This window comes from Calypte anna, chromosome 7 (genome assembly GCF_003957555.1).
Source record: "Calypte anna isolate BGI_N300 chromosome 7, bCalAnn1_v1.p, whole genome shotgun sequence".
In the NCBI taxonomy this organism is placed as follows: Eukaryota; Metazoa; Chordata; class Aves; order Apodiformes; family Trochilidae; genus Calypte; species Calypte anna.
In genome coordinates, this window is record NC_044253.1 from 35,938,067 (window position 1) to 35,958,948 (window position 20,882).

General features: G+C 42.1%; 1 protein-coding gene across 1 annotated transcript; it reads right to left on the bottom strand.

The window, feature by feature from the left end:
* Positions 1 to 1,342: 1,342 nt before the first annotated feature.
* On the bottom strand, positions 1,343 to 18,714 carry DYTN (dystrotelin). Its single transcript, XM_008495977.2, has 15 exons — positions 18,639 to 18,714; positions 16,696 to 16,742; positions 14,599 to 14,673; positions 13,640 to 13,841; positions 12,106 to 12,191; positions 11,104 to 11,192; positions 10,392 to 10,463; positions 9,895 to 10,058; positions 8,915 to 9,026; positions 7,381 to 7,526; positions 6,118 to 6,286; positions 4,588 to 4,658; positions 2,693 to 2,852; positions 1,962 to 2,421; positions 1,343 to 1,479 (listed from the first exon to the last, which is right to left on the bottom strand). The coding sequence occupies exons 1-15, from the start codon at positions 18,677 to 18,679 to the stop codon at positions 1,343 to 1,345; spliced, it is 2,031 nt and encodes a 676-aa protein (XP_008494199.2). The 5' UTR covers positions 18,680 to 18,714.
* Between the last annotated feature and the right edge of the window lie 2,168 nt (positions 18,715 to 20,882).

Below are 20,882 nucleotides of genomic sequence, written 5' to 3' on the forward strand. Positions count from 1 at the left end.
TTACCAGCTCCTCTGTTTCCTTTTACACAATGTTTTTATGGTATTTTTCCTGGCTTTTTAGTTATAAAATGCCCCTTTAAATGCTACCCATTCTTACTTGAAGTGTTTAAACAAAGGAGTTCTCACACGTTACTTGAATTTATTTTTTAGTTTGCAAGTTCTTTGCAGACAAATCAGTTTTCTCTGATATTGATAATTCTGATGAGCAGTTGGATGTTAAACCAATGCAAGGGGGCTTTGAGCAGGTAACATTTGATGCTTTAATTAAGTGAAATAATTCTACTGCCTGGCTGTTGGAATGCAACTACAAAACTCAGCTTTCCAGAGGAACCACATTTATTTGTTCTTTCAGTTTCTTCCCTTGAGCATGTGGCAATATTTTGTTGCTTCTTTTTTTTTTTTTTTCCAAATGCCTAAAGCAAAAACTAATTTGCTGGGTGCTCATCAGCTTGTAGAAAGAGTTTCAAGTAGCAAAATGTGTACATGAAATCTCAAAATGTTTTCTAGGGCTTAACAAAATGAAGGCTAAACATAGCTCCATGGGATAAAATCCTGATCTTGTGGGAGCAGAGAAAACCTGCCAGTTTCAAAGGCACTGAGCTTGTGCTTAAAGTCAAGTTTTTTATTTTTCTCCTAAGAATGACCTAAATTATTTCTGAGGCCTTCACTCACCCATCATGACATGAAATGAAGCCAAAATACACTGTGAAAGGATGAAAGCAGCACGTAATTTTTCTTTGAGTGTGGTATCTTCCCCTCTTTTCAAACCCCAGCCCATTTCCCTCCTGATGCCCATCAGATGCTTTGTAATCAACCCCAATGAGTACCACCTGCTACCTCTAGCCAGTCTCACACCTGTTACAAGTTTCTGTGCAGCTTTTATGTTTCCTTACACCCAAGTATTTACTTGTATGTGTGTGCACAGGCTTGGTAAGTATTTTTAATACTCTGCAAGTTTTAGATATGTTCCATCAAATATGAAGTACTAGTAGCCAGGGGGAAAAAAAAATCATTCTTCTCATGTTTTAGATGCTGCAGGTAAAACAACATTCTTATTAACCATTCTATACTAATATACAAGTTAATCAAGAAAGGAAAGGCTCTTCTAAAGAAATTTAATTCCTTTAAATGTTCAAAGCATCTTTTCCTTTAAATATGAATGCAGTAGTTTGAAAAATCTGATTGTGTAAAGGAGCTGGAAACCACCAGCAGAGGAGGAACATCAGTCCCTACCACTATTTGTAAAGTCAGTAAATACAGAAATCTGTTCTACTGAGTTATTATGATGCAACATCTGAGACCTTTGAAAGATTGTGACATGCCATCAATTACCTGCAGTAGCTCAGTGAAGCTGGGAGGGGAAGGGCAGTCTCCATCCCTTACAAGCTGGTGAAGTTATGTGGTTGATGAGGTCAGAAAAGGATCTGGACACGTGTTCAGCTCTAGAGAAGAACTCCTGCTGCAAAGCTGACTGATGAACTGAAAAGTAGAACATGTTTTCTTTCAGAGCACTTGAATGCTGCCAGAGCCCTGAAAAACTTTATAAATCTCTAACAGAGGATAACTGTCAAAACAGCAACTTTTCCTGTCATTCTCCTTTGTAAAACCATTTATTTCAAAGGGATTTTGGATGTCTGGAAGTCTGCTTGGGACTAGAGTCATAGTTAGACAGAGTCACAGCATCACACAAGTGGCAACAGACAAGACCTCCAGCGTCTTCACCAGTGGAAGCTCCCTCTTCAGTGGGCTGCTAAGGCTGCTTTACCTGCTTTGACTCAGCCTGCTTCATGCTAGCCCAACTCTCAGGGGCTGTATCCTTCCTTACAGAGCTGGAGTACTTCTACACTGGCAAAGGCATGATTCTCAGTTTCCTCTGAGGGGTAAGTGATTATCAGCAGTGTTACAGAGTAAGCTGGATGAAGACGAGGAGACAGTGTCAAGATAAATAGGAGAACTTATACCTGGTTGGGCTTGGAGAGCCAAAGCATCCTGCAGTTTCCTCACCAGCTGCTGCAGTTCCAGTTCCTCACGGACTTGTTTCTCCTCAGGTGGTTTCTGCACTGCAGTGGGAGCAGGAACTGCATTCCTCATGATGGCACAGAGGGAGCTTTCTGTCAGTTCATGTAGGTTTGTTTGAGTCTCTTTTGTTTTCTTATGCTGTCCCACAAAAGGTCTGTCACCCTCCAGTGGGTCTCCTGAGAACGTCAAGTCCTCTGCAGTGGGAACTCTCTGCCCAAGCTCCATTCTATTTGCAGAGTTGGGAGGATTCAAAGCTTTCCCCTCTGCACATGTTCTGGAAGCAGGCCCTACTTGGGCAGGATTTACTCCATGTTGCATTCTTCTTTCCAGCAGGACATGTGGATTTCTTGGCATCACATTCTGACACTGTGCAGAAGGGTGCTCTGATGGCTGCAACGTTGTCTACAACAGACAAAACACAGAAACTACAATGTGAAAATAACAGATATTTTTGTTTGCTGGTAGTACTGAAATGTGTGGGAAAATAATTTTGGATCAGAATTTTTTTTTTTAATTTCTAATGAAGTAAATAATTTCTTTTCACAAATAAAATATTTCCCTGCAATAAAATAAAACTTTGCTTGAAGTAGCAAGAGGGTTGTTCTGCAGGAAAAGTTCAGTGTTCAGTAACTGCCCATAGCTATGAAGGTTCTTGGTATGCTTATCACCATACCTTTATTTCTTGCTTTATCTGCTGCAGCTTCATTTGCAGGTTTTCATGGCTTGCTCTCAGGCTTTGGAGCTTTGCCTCTATTTTGTAGCTTTTGTCTTCCTGGCAGTTTTGAAGAAACTGCATTTTGACCTTCCATTTGCTGAACTGCTTCTTGATGTACCTGCCAGGGACACAGGAGGGGGGGAATTTTGCTAGATCACACACACAGATATGTGAGTGCAGTCATGGAAAAGAGCAAACACTGTAGCACAAACTTTCTCCTCTTCGTCAGTTTGGGCAGTTCTTGCCAGCTTTGGGGTTAGAAGCCAGTATTTCAGACCTGGGTATTTCAGGAACTGGGCTGTGTCCATGGAATGAGCAAGAACAGAAGTGCTCTAGCTGAGGAAAGATGTGAGCTGAGCAGAACTGTGGCCAGTTTTAGAAATTACCAACTCACAGCACACTGTGACAAAATCACCACTCACACCTCTCTTCTAGAGTTGGAATTTCTCTAAGAAGCCAGGGCAGAAATACATTTTTGTGTTCCACAAAATAACTGAGGTGGAGACAGCCAGAAAAGCTTGTTAGCACTGCAGTAATAAAGCAACTGCTTCCTGTCACACAGCTGAAATTGTTACCTCCTTGGCTGAGTTACATCCAGAAGTTCATCTGCCCCAGCAGTTTCTCTGCAATTACGCAAGATTCATGTGAATGGGACAGCAAGTCAGACCATTTAAAATTTAAGTTAATACTACAGTAGTCCCTTATAACCCCTTTTATAAGAGTGTGCCTTTTTGGGTCCCTTTGTCTTTATTGTAAAATGCTGACTGCCTTTAACTAACTCGGGGTCTGGTTCTGTGAAAAGGAACATAAATGCTGGAAGTTGTTCCTCAAAGAACAAAGAGCTTTCCATGAGTGATGTGGCTCATTCACCCATTTCCATGAGAAGCTCTGGGTCAGAGGGTGAGGAAGAACTTCTGGAGGAAGATCTTGGCTGCATCTCTTTTATTTTCCCTTGTGAGAACAGAAAGGGAGGCAGGGACACACACTTGTGATGAAACTCCAACTGCTTTGCTGTAGTCTTGGAGTGCCCTTGTCTGACTTTGCAGCAGCAGTTGTACACTGACTTTTTAGAATGAAACAAAACAGGGACAGAGAGAACTGAACACACTGAAGGAAATAAGGAGATCAGATTCAGGATGAAATTCTACACATTGCTGTAATTCCTTTGGTTTCAGTGCTCACACACATAACTCTATCTACAGCACGTTCATTTATAACTACAAAAAATGAAAGAGGGGAAAGCAAAGGTGAAAAAAGAATGTGAGCATAGTTGCTAATATATGCCCCCAAACACAACCAACCAACTAACCACACAATAAATTCATATTTTAACAATTAATATTTTCTCATGCCAGGGGTTTGAATATCAGAAGGGACTCATGATAAGCTAAATGATGGAACTATTATCAAGTTACTGTACTAAGCCTCTAATCTCTGTTTGATTTACAGCATATTGTTTAGCATATGATACTACTTTGACTTAAAAAACTTTATGTAAATTATTAAATCTGGTTTCATTAAGCCTTATTCAGAGAAAACTTTGGAAAAGGATGCTATTCTGATATTTTGATGTGAATTCATATTTTTTATCTTCAAAGTAACTTCTAGAAGTGTAAACTAATAATTGCAGAAATGCTGATGAAAGCAAACCTAAATGCTTTGCTTTGCTAGAATTATTTGTCCAGTGACCTGTTTACCATTTTTTTTGTTACTAATTTTTTATCATTCATCCCCATTTGATTGCTTTGTTTTTTAAAATCTACAAAATATGGAAAAATCATTTGCATTTCAGCTCTTCCCTGAAGCAGTGTTGCCTGCCAGTCCTCAGTCACTGCACTCCTGTGTTTACCCACCTGCTGTCACTGTGAATGCTTTTGATGGATTCCTGTATTTTTAACACATCTGCTTCAAAAGAGGACATTGCCTATAATAAAAGAAAGTATCTGTTTATAATTTTATCAGCAGTAACATATCATTTTCTCTGCAAATTTTGCTATACAAGGGCCCCACAAATGTAGTGTTTGGCCTGGCTTACAGGTGGACTGGCTAACTTAGGTTTATTCAGATGATTGCATCAACTGATGCATTGAAGGATTTCTAATGGCTGTTAGAATGGACTGGAAATTTCACTCTATAGAACCAAGTCTTTGTCCTGTGGAAAATTCTAAGTGTATGAGAATACACTTAGATTAGAACAAAAATCTCATTCCCTGGAATTCCTGCAAAATGGAATATTCCAATTTGAGAAGATTCAGGTCCCTTGGTTTGGGAGAAAAATTGTGAGACTAAGAGCTGGGTCTCCAGAACCTCTGAGTTCATGGATTCTGTTATCATTGGACTTGCTGTCTGCTTCTTCTTAAGCAACACTTACGTGATCTGTGTTATAACATGTTGTAAATCAGTATAAAACTACTCAAAAAGAATTCTCAGCCCAGAGAGACAAAGAACAAGTGAGAGATGCAGAATGCATGGATACAAGTCCCATCTCACTGCCTCCTAAACCATCAGCATGAGGTGCTCCTGCAGGGTCTGCCCACAACTCCTCCTGCAGATATGCAGATGTCCTCCAAGCAGAGTCCAAGAAAAGACATCTCTGGGAAAGGGCAGCAGAGGAGCAGCAGCCAAAGGAGTGACCTGACAGGCACAGGGCTACTTCCCATTCACTGCACCCTTGGCTTCTGGGAGGAACAAGATGAGTGGATGACACAACCCGGTTTGAACACAACCCAGTGTTCCCTATATTGTGAGTATGTGCAGAGGTACCAACCTCTCAAATAAATATAGAAACAAAAAAACTGCTATGTAATTATTTTTATACTACACTGTCCTACCCACTCCTCTGGCATTGTTTCTCTGCAGGGAACCTGGAAATGGAAGACTGGAGAGCTTTTCTACATAAGCTATTTTTGCTGGAGCGGACACTGCTCTGGGTTTATCCTTAAGAAGGGCACCTTCTGTCCTCTTGCTATTGCCATGGAGACAAAAATGGTCTGAGCTTAGTAAGAACTCAGGCATCCTCCCTTGGCATTGGCTTGCAGTAGGAGGACATGATGGATTTTTAACTGGCAGAACAGAAAGAGGCCTCTAGTCTTAGCTAGTCTTTAATGTGCTACTCTAAGACAACTCAAAAAGAAAAAAAGCAACAGATGCTTCAGAAGGTCATGGAAGTCAAGGTGTTAGCCACTGATCTTGGGAGGGTGTCACATTCAAGCTTCACTAAGATTTCAGTTTCCAGATTTGTTTTCTGTAAGTGAGAAATTAACTGAAAGCTGAAGCTGCCCATTACACTTCTGGTTTTATTGGTAATTAGAAGGCCAGGTGACAGTTAACTTGGTCAGTCTTCTCATAGCTTCAGCACTACTATAGCTTCATGGTTTGCTCACCTGAGCTTTTGTCCTGCCTTGCTCTGGTGTCTTGCTGCTATTCCCACTCTTCTGCCTTCCAGTTGTGTTTTCAGGTAGGAACTTGGGTGACTCCAGGACAGGTCTGTCCACTGGGAAAGACAGGTTCTCAGGGACAGGCAGTGGTGAAGCACTCAGTTCTGCAGGGGTACTGTATGCCAACAGAGATGGGATGGGAAGGGATGGGATGGGAAGGGATGGGGTGGGAAGGGATGGGGTGGGAAGGGATGGGGTGGGAAGGGATGGGGTGGGAAGGGATGGGGTGGGATGAGATGAGATGAGATGAGATGAGATGAGATGAGATGAGATGAGATGAGATGAGATGAGAGAGAATCATGACTTAACATGGTTTGGTACCCAGAAAGATCACAATAAAGCTAATGCACTGTAAGCAGGCAGGCAGCTGTGCTATTGACTAATCAAGAAATCTAGTTTAGTTGTGCCTGCTGGCATATTTTGGCCAAAGAAATTAAATTCCTTAAATCAAATTCTACTCTTTCAACAGAGTCTCAGCAACAGGTTGTTCCTTACACCCATTTAGTATCAGTGCAATTTGCTGCTTCTCTTTTTTGCTTCCTTTACCCAAGAGCTCAGTAACTTGGGAAATTCAAGTACAGCAGGACAGCCAGATGTCCTACTGTTCAGTTCAGTCTATGCTGGGACAAGCTCCACAGTGACATCTCCAACAGCAACCCCAAAGTCTCCCTCTCACACCTACCCAGGCATTAGGTAAGCAAACACCCACAGAGTTACAGAGAAATTTTGCTTGCTCACAGGAGCATTAAACAACACTCAAATGAGGACAGATTTTTTTGTTGCTGAACACAAGTGGGGAAATACTAGCAATGGAAAATGTTTTACATTTCAAGATTCTAAAAAGCAAACACTAAAATAAAATCCTACGTGAGAATCTCTGCAAATATAGTAGGACCAACTGGTCCTACTGCATTTGCAATGCTTGACCCTGAACTAAGGACAAGGAATGGCATGGAGAGGAAGGTGACATAAGGAAGGAGGGCAGGAAGACACAAGCATGTTGTGTTTTATAAGCCAATTGGTCATCAGGTTGTCAGTCATGGTCAAGACACATTCCAATGTACAGCAATGTCCCATTTATGCTTTCCCTTCTTCATGGAAAAATCAGGACTGTGGTAACAAAACCTCTTCCTCAAAGGATGCAACTGAGCAATATCCCTCAGCCTGATAAACTCAGGGATGATAAACTCATCGGAAGCAGAAACTCACAAGGTCTTTTTGTGAGTGGGGCAGTGCCTCTCCTCCGTTATCTCCAGAGCTCTCCTCCTCTGAGCCTCCTTCCTCCTGCAGCGCTCTCCAAGCAGGTTGTTCCGCAGGGTGCGCAGGAAGTGCTTTGCGCTCGCCTTTGCTGACACCTATTGGAATGAGGGATAAACACAGGCGGGATCCATCAGCAAGCCAAGGTTCCTGCTAAACAGTCCAAGGGGTGAGTGGCTGCTGTCTGAGCCCTAGAAAGGGCTCCTGAGGAGGATGACGATACAGAACCACAGGCAAGAAGAGCAGCTCCAGTGCTGTTTGGTAAGCAAATCGCCCTGCCCGGGCCAAGTTCAGGCAGACTGGAAATGCTTAGTGCAGGATTTTTGGTGGTCACAATCATTAGGTTCACAGGCACAAGGATCATTCTGTCTGGCTAGTAATTAAATTTCCTCTTGATCAGTGGCAATAATTACTTCTGTACTCGCAGGAAGTGCCTTCTGTGCCGTGCATCCTCCTCTCCCAGTACACTAAACCCACCCTCGGGTACAGCAGCCAAGCCCAGCATGAGGGAGGACTCAAACCTATCCTGCCCCCGGGAGGAGACTGCTGCAGAACACGGGAGCGCCCAGACAAACCGAAACAAAGCAAAACACAGGAAAAACAGCCAGCCCCCGGGTCACGTCTCGGCGTGGCACTAACACTGCCACAAGGTGTCAGCCTGGCCAGGAAAAACGGTGCTGATGCTCCAAATCCCCCACTCAGCAGCTCACACTCTGGTGAAGATGATGTGGAAGCTTAGGACAGAAGCAGCTAAGAGTAGAAGGCATGGGAAAAGTGCCTCAATATTGGCTCTTTTTGTCCCACATAAAGGATATAAAAAAGGGATCTGTCATAATGAGTAGCTGAGCTTTTTAATATTGTTATAGATTTTGGCCACAACGAATACTTGGAGGATTAACATCTATCTGATATTTTCAGTTTCAGAAAGAAAATAATGAGGTGGGTACAGGTTAATGTTCCCCCAGCCAAAGGGTGACTGCAAGAGCAGTCAAATGTTCTTTATTTTTGGGTGCTGGGCCCATGCTGCCTCTTTGTGCTTCACCCCTAACTGAAATAAGGACAAATAAGTCCAAGTGGCTTAAAATACAGTGGACAAGCTCTGAAACAAAGGAAATTTAATGCAGGAATTTGTACAACTCTAGGATGAAGTAGTTTCTGAAGGAGTCTGCACTGGGACTGGGACACACTGGGGACCTTTCCGCAGGTTTAGCGATGGTCTGTAAATAGCAAACTTGCCATGAAGCTCCTTGGGAAGAGGACTTGCACTATGACATTGCATGGCTCTAGTCAGTTATTTCAGATCAAAACACTGCTTTTCAAGTTAGAAGTCTCCTTTTTTCTCTTCTCCCTCTCTGTTCCTGTATGTCACAGTCATTCTGGCCAAGACATGCACGATCTCATGACTGGTGTAGCTCAGGAGTGTACTGCCAACCTGCCTTCCTGAGGAACCTCCTCAGAGAAGGGGCTGAGTACAAAGGGGCTCTACCTGCACACAGTGTTCCACAACAGGATGGGACCTCTTGTGTGGCTTCCTCAGACGCCCAGTGAAAAAGCAAACTTGGCAGAGGTCAAAATTGAGGCACTTGAGACAGCGATACCTGGGAGGGAACACACAGGGATTAAGTTACTGCCCACAAGTAAGAACCTGGTTTAAGTGATTAACTTGATTACTGGAAATCAGATACCTGGGTTTTAAGATGCAGAGAAGCACCCTTATTAGATGAAGGACTTTCCTCAGCACCCTTCTTAGAAGAAGGACTTTCCTCAGCACCCTCTGAATCCAAGAGATATTTTGTCCCAGTGACAGTGGGCTGCTCTCCAGAACCCACTCATGATCTTGGCATTATTTATTTGCAGTATTTCAATTCATTCCACAGAAGAAACAGTTGGCCTAGCACCACTTGAGCAGGGAATTGCACCTTCACATGCTGCAGCTGCACCAGCTCATCTCCATTTACTGCTCTCTGGGAACTGTCTTATCATTACATTTTTAAATGCCAAAACCTAAAGCTGCAAGCTGGCTTTTAGTGAGAAGAGAGTAACAGCAAAATGCTTTTCTGAGCACTCTGGTCAGGGGGTACTGGGCAGTGTCCTTTTGATACCACTAGGACACTTTATAGCATTGCTTAGATGAAGAAGATGCTCAGATGGACGACTTAGCTGGCCAGTGAATACACCTGATTAGTGATCCAGCATCTAAGAAATTAGTTAAACAGCTTAAACTGACTTTATGGCTGAACTGCCAGTTTACTTTTATGTCTCCATACTGACATCTGTGCTACTGAACTAAAGAGAAGCAGGATGCAGGCTTGAGCACTGCCCTGTGATTCTGCTCTCTTGTCCTGTCTTAGTTTTTAAATTAAATTATGTCCAAAGTTTGCAGCTTAATACAGCAGTCAGAGCTTGTAAGATGGGTTTAAGAACTGTTGATGTGGCTGCTATAGACCCCAGTCCCTGCTGACTCACCTCAGGCCTGTAATAGGGAAAATTTTGCAGACTCTGCACCTAGCCTGGTGAGAAACCATCTCTGTAGCTGACAGCCTGTAACACACAGGGAGCCACAGGAGAACAGCAGGCTCAGATCTCAGCCAAGACAGGAATTTTTCTTCAACAATTGCCAAATTCAGAACCTGGGAAAAAAACACATGTCTCAAGTTAAGCCATTCACTTGAAAAGAACTGATGTCTCATCTATAATTCCTAATAAAAGCTCTGATTCTGGACTCTGCTGTCATAGATTGAACATTACTGGTTCCCAAGGGCTGTGGAATAAATGCAAGAGTCTTCAGCAGTACCTTGCTGAGGATCCTTTCCATAGATACAAATCTCCTGTACTGAGAGACTGAGGAAGAGTCTTGCCCCTTAAAAGCAGGTACTATGGAATGTCATCTAGTGATACACTTGGAATTTTAACCAACCAGCAACATTCAAAACCATTTCCCAGGACATGAAAAATTCACTCACCCCATGGAAACAGCTGTGAATGGCAATTTCCACACAAGATGGAGTGCAGCTTTCCCCCACCATGGCTGGGATCTGCAGCAAGAAGAGAGGCTGAGAACCACCCCAATACAAGACAAGTGTTTCCACCATGCTCTGCTGAGGTGGTGACAGCACACAGATGGTGAAGCACCCACAGCAATGCCATTTTACATACTGCTCTGAAGAAAACCCGTTCATATTCATACAACCAGTATGCAGTCCCATATTTCAGTAGGTGTCAGAATGATTTGCCTCCAGCTCACTCACTGAAATGGATCAACACACCAACGTTGCCATACTGGAATACTGAAGGACACTGGGTTTGGACCCCAGGGGTCATTTTCAGATCCCATTTTTAGTGGCAGCTCAGCTGGAAACACCTGTATGCTCAGGCATTACCCTGCAGCTGCAAGCTATTCTAGTGAGTACAGATACCTAAAGCTTGGAGTTACTTTAGGAACAGAAGTACTCAGATGTTTCCAGGACCTGTAAGCTCAGGCCACAGGGATGCTCAGAGGCACTGATGTGATGAGAAAAGCTTCAGAACTCAATTCTTTTATCTGCTTTGCACAGTAGCCCCCCACATCCACAGAGTGCCCTGCTGACTTCAGCCCCATAAAATGTCCCAACCATCTATCCTTTTTGCTTAGGACCCCACCAGATCTGCTGTGTGACAGCAGTGCCATGGCATTACCTGGTTTAAGTCTGTCAGCAGGCTTCTCAGGGCACGAGGGGTGATCAAGGCTGTGTTCCCATCAGGGACAGCATAAAACTGAAAGAAAGCTGAAAACAACCAGAGGGAATGAAAGCTGGAAGCCTGGCAGGACCTCAAGTCTCTTCTAGCTACTTATTCTCATGATGATTGCAGGCTACCAAATAAAGCTCTCAGGAAAATTGCCCTTTATTGGCTGTTTAACAGGTACTGGGTGATTGCTGTGATAGTACTTCCTACGGGCAGGCAAAAGAGAAGAAAAACAAGGAAACTATGGCAATTTCTTACTGGCAATTTCTTGTAAGGACAAAGGAGAGCAATGAGCTCATTTTCATGTCTATAAGAAAAATATTTAACTATATTTATACAGGATATGCCCTCTTTAATTCCTATATAAGGATAAGCCCCATTTAATAATATAGTTCATGATTTTGAATTCTAAACTATAATTTAGAATTTAATACACAGTATGCAGTGGGAGTGAGAGCATGAGGCCAACATGCCCCTTGTGGTCCATATATTCTCCATTTTGAGCCTTTAATTCAGGCAGAAATCTTTGTGCTGCACATTGCACTGGGCTACCTTGATCTCCTATACTTAGTTATTTAAGCACTTTTGTCTAATGTTAAAAGGGCTCTAAAAACTTCCTGGATCAAATACATAGAATTGTTTTCTAATCCAATGAAATTTAAAACTAAGGGTTTTCTCTTCTCTTCTGCTAGGAAAACAGAACTTGGCCTTCATTTTTAACCTCTGTTTATCTTAAACTTTACTATGTCTTGTTCTTAAACTCTATGCAGAGATGGCTACATTGACAGAAAAGCATTTGTCTGCATCAGCCTTTCTCTAGAGCTAAGCAGTCAGCTTCTCCTTTGCACAGCAGAATGGTATTCTCTATTCTCTATTAAATTAGAAAGAATAACAATGGAGATTTTTCTCAGAGCTCAGTAATTCAGGCAGCACATAAACTTGTGCATTTCCCACCTCTGTATTTAGCCAGCAGAGTGTCTCCTGAAAGGGCAATTAGGGCAGCTGCAGCAGATCTAGTTTTGATGTAACCTGTTCCAGATCTAGGAAAATAAAATAAGTTACACTACATTCACTGGGAATGTAAAAACTGAAGTCTCTAAAGAAAAAGAAATATTGCTCTGTTGGAAGACAACTTCTGTATGCATATGTGATGTCACATTTTGGTGATATTTTATGTTTAGGACCCTTTGTGACTGAACAAAAACACAGAGTTAACTGTTCAAGATGCCATGCAATCATAAAACACAGGTATCTCCTTCAGAGACCTCAGATTCCAAGTAACAGATAGTTTTGCAAGTACTGTCCTAAAAAAATTCTGCTCTTCATTTGTGGAAAGCCTTCCCCAGTATGGAGAACAGAGAGCAGGATTACAACCTGCATTTCTTTAAATATCATTATCAGCCTCAGTGTGGCCCCAGATCTGCACTGAGCTTCTCTGGGGCTGATTCCCATTAATTCACTGCAGCTCAGTTTCACCAAAAGGAGGTGGGTTTGACCACTAGACCATAAATGTAGCTTCATTTAAAGCCCAAATTTTGTGACACAGGCACCTTACAAAAAAACCAAGTATTTATGTGAAGACAAAGCAGATATAAACTGGAAATCATCACTCAGGAAATGCTAGAATTCTGTATTTAAGATACAATTTTTGCAAGGCAGTATTGCACTTTGGAATATCATTACATAGAACTGTCTTCAAGAGTTTTTAGATAAACTGTATCTTTACAGAGCATACTGAATAAAGCTTCACCATAGTCTCTAAAGTATGAGCTGCATGGGAAATTGTGAATTTATTAATTTGGTTTTTTCCTGAACTTTCACAGAAAGAAGCTCGGGATGAAAGCTGAAGTATACAATAAGACCCCTTGTGGTGGTTTATGTGATCTTATTTACTCTGCTACCTACCCCAAAAACACTGAAAAGCCCCTGTGTGCTTTTGCCAGGAAATTCTTTCCAGTGTTGACAGTGGAGAACAGCAACATGCAGAGAAAATGACTGAAGGAAAATGCCACAAAGCTTTTTGCTACCCTATATTCATGGCAAGAAACTTTAAAAAATTACTTTAAAAAGAAATCACAACACAATTACAAACTATCCCAAGAAAACAGAAAAAAAGAGCAAGGTAGCCCTCTTAAGGAGATTCTTCTAAACTATTTCCCTACAGTGCACCCAAATGGCAAGAGACTCTTGATGTTTCTAGGTTTACTTCATAATACATCAGTTTATTAATATCTTCTGTAAAGCCACTCTATGTAAAGCTGTCCACAGAAAAAGTCAGCATGGGCTGGCAGACACCTGGATCATTTTGGAAACACTTGACCACTGTTTCTCTGCTAATGATTCCCACAGCCAAACTGCTCCCAGTGAGTGTACCAAGGAAAACACCACCCAAATGTGAGAGTTTCATACAGAAATGATGCAAGAGTGGCAGAAACAGCCTTAGCCTAGCAGTACCTCATGATGGATTCACACCTGTGCTTCCTCTCACCTGTCATACATGGCAGCCAGCAGGCTCAGTGTGAACTCAGCAGCTCTTGGATCCACCTGGCCTGGTTTTTCTGATCTTGCCCTTTGGAACAGCACTGTCAGCATTCCAGAGATCTGCTGCACTTTCAGAGAAACCTGCTTTAATCTCTGGCTCTCCTCACTTGATAGGATGAGCTGAATCAGAGACACATCAATCAAATCCACTGTGGGAAAATTAAGGGAGAAATGAATGAGGATTCCTGTCTTTCCATGAACAGAAGCTCAACGTTTCTGTGTAAGTGCTTAGCTACTGCAAGTCTGTAAAATGAAGTATAAACCAGCATGCAACATAAAAAGGAAATAACCTGGCAAAGGTCGTGCTGATTTCCAAGATTTCCATGCATTTACACTCAATAGGGGATTTACATCCAGTAATTTCAAAGTGTGCTACATGACCAAGGCTTTCTTCCATAATTCTTTGCTTTTACAGTTCTCACTCTTTTCAAAGAGAGAGAGAGTGAGTGCTAGCCAGGGATTTTCTGCTCAAACAGACTGCATTTTGTTCTCATTAATACTTATAGTATTGATAATGTCTTTAAATGCATTTTCAGTGACCCACAATAACTTCCAGCAAACAACTCCTAAGAAAACCAGAAGAATTTGACATTTAACAAGATCAATAATATACAGAGTCATAATTGCCAGTGATCCCTACCATGGCAGTGTTACAGATTTTAATAAAAATTAATTTCTCTCATGCCTTTAGAATTTCAATAATGTATTTCCACTGACATTCAAAAGGGGAGAAAAAAATCAATTTGTATATGAAGTATTATCTAGCTTTAAGTGGTTTTAATGCATGCTGAGACCCTTAGGTGGAAAATGAGAGAAAAGCAGCATGGTAGCTCCTGGTGACAGCAACACAAATTTTTTACAAATTTCTCCCCCTGTCAAAGCAGAGGATTCCTTTCAGCTACTCACACTGGCACAGACTTTGTACTGAGCGTAGTTTTAGGGCTGTTCTGTAGACAGAGCTCTGAACATCACTGAAAGCCTCTGTGAAAGAAAGCAAACACACATTTCAATGGAGTGGTTAGTTTCAGAAAAGAAAGAAAACTACATTATTTAATTAAAAATCAGAATCACCAAATCTGAACTTGATGGAAACTCTCAATGCTCTGAAGGAAAACTTTGAAAATCTGGAGGAAAATAGAACATTTTCCTTTCTTCCAACAGCTTTGTGGGGAAAATGATCATCTTATGGTCACTGACACGACAAGTCATAAAACCAGTATTTAACATAAAAAGGGACACTTGCTTCTTTGGGAATCAAGACCAGAAAAAAAGGTTATGCACTGTGCATACTTTTAACCAAGGTCATAATGAAACAGTATTTCTCCAGGCAAAACAGTTTCATGGTCAGAGATTCTCTTCTAGAACTAACACTCTGTCAGTCTCCACAGAAGGGTTATTGTTTTGGATGCATATTGTTTCAAGTATTAAACAAAATTTCTGCCAAGATCAACACCTGGTGCTCTCTCAGAGCAGATAAGCAGTTTACCAGAACAACTGGCTTGTGACATGTCTGCTCAGTAACCCCATGGAAACTGCTCAGCTAAATCCCAGACACTGACATGATTTCAGCTCATTCCTTTCACAGCACCACAGGATGTTTTCCTGAGTGGGAGCTGAGGGCTTCTGGACATAATTTGTAGCTGGTACCTTACACACATACCTATAAATTTAAGACAAAAAATAAATAAAAAAAAGAGACTTGTTCACAATCACTTTAGAAACTAGCAAGGGATTTATCAGTTATCCTCCTGTCCTCAGAGACTCTGCTTGTACTTCAGAGAGGAAGTTACTCACAGTTGATTAAGGCCAAAGATAAGCTACAATTATGCATAACTGAGTGGAAATAACTCCAAAAACTCTCTACCTGTTTAACTGGGAAATGAGCCAATCTGTGTGCAATGGCTTCCCACAAATGTACCAGACTAATGTTAACAGTCAGCAAATCATGAGCTCTGCTGGTTCCCAGATGCTGCTGAAGATAAAGAAACAGGCCAGTATCTGCTGTACCATCTGTTTAGTCCTGCTCTTGTCCTGCTATGGTCTGTGATATGATTTGGAGATGGAGTGCAGCTTGCCATGCAATGTGAAAATTGAGTTCTGACTTCTGTGCATTGTCAGGCTATGGATTAAGCTCCACATTCTTATTTCCAAACAAAAATGTTAGAAACACACTCATGATCCAACTCAACACCTTCCAAGTACAAGATGTCTTTGTAAGTGGAGGGAATTAGTTCCAGGAGCAATCTGCTACTCACTGCCAGTCCATCCTTACAGACAAAATGGGGCCTCTAAGCAGGACATTTTTTGCCTGTTAAGCAATAGTTCCAGAATTAATGTGCAGCACCACACAAATAAAACAGCAGACAAATGGGAAAAAAAGCCCAAATTAAATACAAACTCTTTTAGGACTATTATTTATGAGAGGCTATTTGGGGACACATAACTCACCCATTTCTCATAGGGATGGATCTTTCCCTTTGGACAGAAAACTACCAGGTAGTCATTCTGCAGCGGGTCAAATTTCACCTCAAGACTTGTAAATTCCCTTTGTTGAGAAGCTGACAAAGGGATTCCAAACACCTACGGAAATGACTGAATTGCTTCCTGACATCTCCAGCTGGTTACCTCTGAGTTCTGCCCTTTGTTCTACTTGTTACATGGCAGATCTGCTAAGATTTTGCACTCAAAGAGGGAGTGCATGACCATCCTTCATGCCTAGCCTAGAGTATGTGAAAAAAAAATATTATAAATTATAAATTAGGGAACATGGCCCCTGTGTGCCTGATGATTCCATGAGCCAAGGTGATAATGGCAGGGAGGGTGCCAGGACAGACACCAGAACTAAAGGTAGGATAGCATATCTGTGTATTTTCTCTCTTATGTGTTACAGCACAGAGATTCTAAAGTTGCATGACTTCACTACAATTCATTAGTTCCTGTCTAAACAGACACAGAAATGTCTCTTGAGAAAAGCTGGGAAACAAAAAAGAGAAAAATCCTTACCCTGCAAGGCTGGATCCATTTGAAACGAGCAGATGGCATGAGGCGTTCTATAAGGAAACAAACCAAAGTGTAAAACCACATTTTGTAGACAGAGACATATTGAACCATTCCAATCAAACCTTTTAATCTGAACAATTTACTGGATGCCTCTCAGAGATTAAGTTAAACAGAACGACATAAGACAACACAATGGTTTTGGTGCCAAGTGCAGAGACACTCAGAGAGCAAATGGCATGGTCTCATGGAGCAGACAATGTAGAATCATAGAATCATAGAATTGGCTGGGTTGGAAGGGACCTCAGAGATCATCAAGTCCAACCCTTGAACCACCGTTGCGGTTGCTAGACCATGGCACTGAGTGCCACATCCAGGCTCTTTTGAAATATCTCCAGGGATGGAGAATCCACTACTTCCCTGGGCAGCCCATTCCAATGCTTGATCACTCTCTCTGTAAAGAAATTCTTTCTAATATCTAACCTAAACTTCCCCTGGCACAACTTAAGACCGTGTCCTCTTGTCTTGTTGAAAGTTGTTTGGCAACAGAGCCCAACCCCCCCCTGGCTCCAACCTCCTTTCAGGTAGTTGTAGAGAGTGATGAGGTCTCCCCTGAGCCTCCTCTTCTTCAGGCTGAACAGTCCCAGCTCCCTCAGCCTCTCCTCATAGGGTCTGTGCTCAAGTCCCTTCACCAGCCTGGTTGCCCTCCTTTGGACCTGCTCCAGCACCTCAATCTCCTTCCTGAACTGAGGGGCCCAGAACTGGACACAGTACTCGAGGTGTGGCCTCACCAGAGCTGAGCACAGGGGCAGAATCACTTCCCTGGACCTGCTGGCCACGCTTTCCCGGATACAGGCCAGGATGCCATTGGCCTTCTTGGCCACCTGGGCACACTGCTGGCTCCTGTTCAGCTTCCTGGCAATCCAGACTCCCAGGTCCCTTTCTGCCTGGCTGCTCTCCAGCCACTCTGTGCCCAGCCTGGAGCTCCCCATGGGGTTGTTGTGGCCAAAGTGAAGGACCTGGCACTTGGCCGTGTTGAACCTCATCCCGCTGGGATCATCCCAACTCTCCAGTCTGTCCAGGTCCCTCTGCAGAGCCCTCCTGCCTTCCAGCTGATCCACACTCCCCCCAGCTTAGTGTCGTCTGTGAATTTGCTGATGATCGACTCAATCCCCTCATCTAAACCATCAATGAAGATATTGAACAGAACCGGGCCCAACACTGATCCCCCCCCCCAAAAAAAAAACAACACCACAAAAAAACAAACAAAAAAAACCACCACGGCACAGCTCTGGGAACTGCAAAGTTGTGCCGTGGTGAGAAGAGTCCCCAGAACAGTTTCAGGAACAGGCAATGTGAGCTGTCACTACTGGAGAGGACAGTGTTTACATACAGGATCACTGCACAGCCCACAGGTCAGAGAGGGCACACTGTTACACTACTGTTACACTCCACTCAAGACTCATTGACTGCAAGTGCTCACAAGCCTGTTCTCTAAAATTTTCAAACAGAACTAAAGTTTTCAGGTGAGCAGACATTACTTCTTTTTTGAGCTGAGAAGGAAGGGGAAAAGGAAGCATAACTATGAATCCACTTCTTAACACAACCCTGAACACAAAAATAGTTATGTCTCTAATAATAACAGAAGCTGAGTGTCTCCCCTCAGGATTTATTTCATTAATGCTCTAAACTATAACATATTTTTAAACATAAAAATATGAATATTAATTCAGCATAGTAACTATCCTTCAGATAATATTACATCTGGAAAACACTCAGTATAACAGATGTAACTTATATGAGACTCCAAAGGCCACATACAGGGTTAACAGTGTGTGTGGGGAAATAAATTTGTAGGGAAATCAATGAAACCAGAGATTCTAGGGAATTAATTCAACACAAGCTACATCTATCAGCCTAAAAGACAAACTTACAAACACACAGCTTACCTCATGTTTCCCTTCTTTTCCTGTCCCCAGTAAAGATGCATAAAACAAGAGGATTATGTCAAAATACACAGGTCAGAACTCACTCAGAAGAGTTTGCTCACTCAAATAAGAACAGATCCAGACCTCAGTGAGTGACACAGCATGAATTATCCATTAGCACTTGATCTGAGCTGCCAGAGGACAAGCTCCCCACCCAATGCAGCACAATGTCTCACCTTTAAATTACCCATACAGAGTAACTGTATGCATACACTGTGTTCTTCAACTAAGGTGCCCATGGTCCTACACTTAATGATATCTTTATGTGTTTCACCAAACTGGCCAACATCAGAACACCACACCCATGAACTCTTCCTCCAGAAAGTTAGGAAAGGCATCAGCAATATATGGATAAAGTCCCTGTCTTTCTCCACAACACTCTATGGAGTGCAGCTCTTGGCTGCAGTGGGAGAGCCTGGGTGAAATGGAGAGGGCTTCCTGCAGCTACTTTATGACGAACAGAGTATGGAGGCAGCACCTGAACTCCCTCTGCCCACTGACAGCCTGTTTCAGTCAGAGTGTTGTATTACAGATGTGTGTGCTCTCTATTCATAATTAAAAAACATATCCACAGAAGAAAATTAATGTTAAAATTAATTACAAATTTACAGGAAATACATTTTTATAATTCTAAACCCTGAGCCCATTGCCCCAAATACTCCTTTGTGCAGAACAAGAGCAGCCTTATTCTTGAAACCTATTGCAACATGGAAGAAAAGCAGTGTTTGATTACTTATACACATGTTGTGCACCTCCTACACAGGTTCTTTACACACTGCTTTAGCACACAGAATATACTTTTATGTATGCCACAGAATTAAAATAAAACACAGAGAAAGCCAAACCAGATCAAGTCAGGCAGACATCTCCCAAGAGATCAATGGAGTTGATGACAGAAGGCTTCCTTCTTTTGAAAACAGACACCATGCAACCAGCATTTTAAATATGCATAAAATAAACTACAATTACTTCTGTTTCCTGTGAAGGGTGCAAACATTCTGTGCTGTGTTCAAAGGCTGAAATTACCACCTCCTCTCAGCTGCAGTAACTTCACTTACCTCTCTCTCAGCTGCTTGCTAGAGGCCCAGAAGTCAGATGGCACTGCCAGAGGAGTCCAGTAGTTTTATAGCACTTAAAAAGCTGACTTCAAGACACAGTTCTAGAGGTTTTGCTTTAAAATGAATGCTGTTGACAACAAATGGCTGGCAAAGGCCCAGATCAAAGTATCAGGTAATTGTCTGAGCAGTCAAAACAGAGAACACTAATTAATTAGTAATAAATATCCTGAATTATTAAAGATAAAACTTCTTTGATCTTTGTTTCAAAGCAATTCTTTTGTTAGGGTTACAGTGCAATACTTCTAAAGTGTTGTGGGTTTTTTTAACTAAGCATCTCTCAGTTGCTGAGAAACTGTTGCTATAGAGACTGAAAATGAGGTGGGAGCTGGCCCAGTGCAGAAAGCAGAGTGTGCTGCAACTGCACCAAAAGGAAAAATCACAAGTAATTTCCTAGCAGTAATGGCCTAGAGTAAGAACTGTTCAGACCAGCCTTAGAGCTCAAACACTCTTCAGTACACCCAAGTGCTAAGGCTCATGCAAATACAGAATTTGTAAGGCACATACATTTACCCTACAGCCCTTTCCCATAAATTTTTCAACAGTTGCTCTAACACCCAGGTAGTAGGAGTCATCAGTGCTATGAATATTCTCCATGCACAGCATTACTGGGCAACCTGAGAGAAAATGTGTGCCAGAAAGTCCTAGTTACTTGTATTAAAACCCAGACTTAGTGATGACTAAGCCTAGCTCTGTCATAACTGTAACCAATCTTTTTACTATATTTTACCTTTCCTATTATTTTTATCCTTCCTCTCCCAAGCAAAGCTAGGAAAACAAACTTTTCCAGTCTACTATGCTTCCACAAGGAAAGACTTGAATTCCCCTGCAGGCCACTATGCAAATGTAATTAGAATAATTAGGATACAAGAGCCACCCAAGACATTGTTTTGTCTTTCTCCTCCCAACATCTGTGAAGAAAAACTTTGCCTGTGGTTTCCACGTTGTGACTCAGAGGTCTGGCAAACCTGGTTACATACTGCAGGAACTCTTGGTTTCCTTCTCACCAACACCTGTGCAGTGGTGGTGCCTGGACCTGTTCAAACAACAACTTCCTTGGGGAGAATAAAAGAATTCAGAGTACAAGACT

What these genes read in the sequence shown, in the direction of transcription:
- DYTN (XM_008495977.2), bottom strand. Translation starts at nt 18,679, where the DNA reads ATGCATCTTTACTGGGGACAGGAAAAGAAGGGAAACATGAG. An exon ending in TGCTGACAGACTTAAACCAG is followed by an intron (nt 10,464 to 11,103) that starts GTAATGCCATGG and finishes TTCTTGCTGCAG; the next exon opens with ATCCCAGCCATGGTGGGGGA. An exon ending in AAGGCAGGACAAAAGCTCAG is followed by an intron (nt 4,659 to 6,117) that starts GTGAGCAAACCA and finishes CTTTTATTATAG; the next exon opens with GCAATGTCCTCTTTTGAAGC.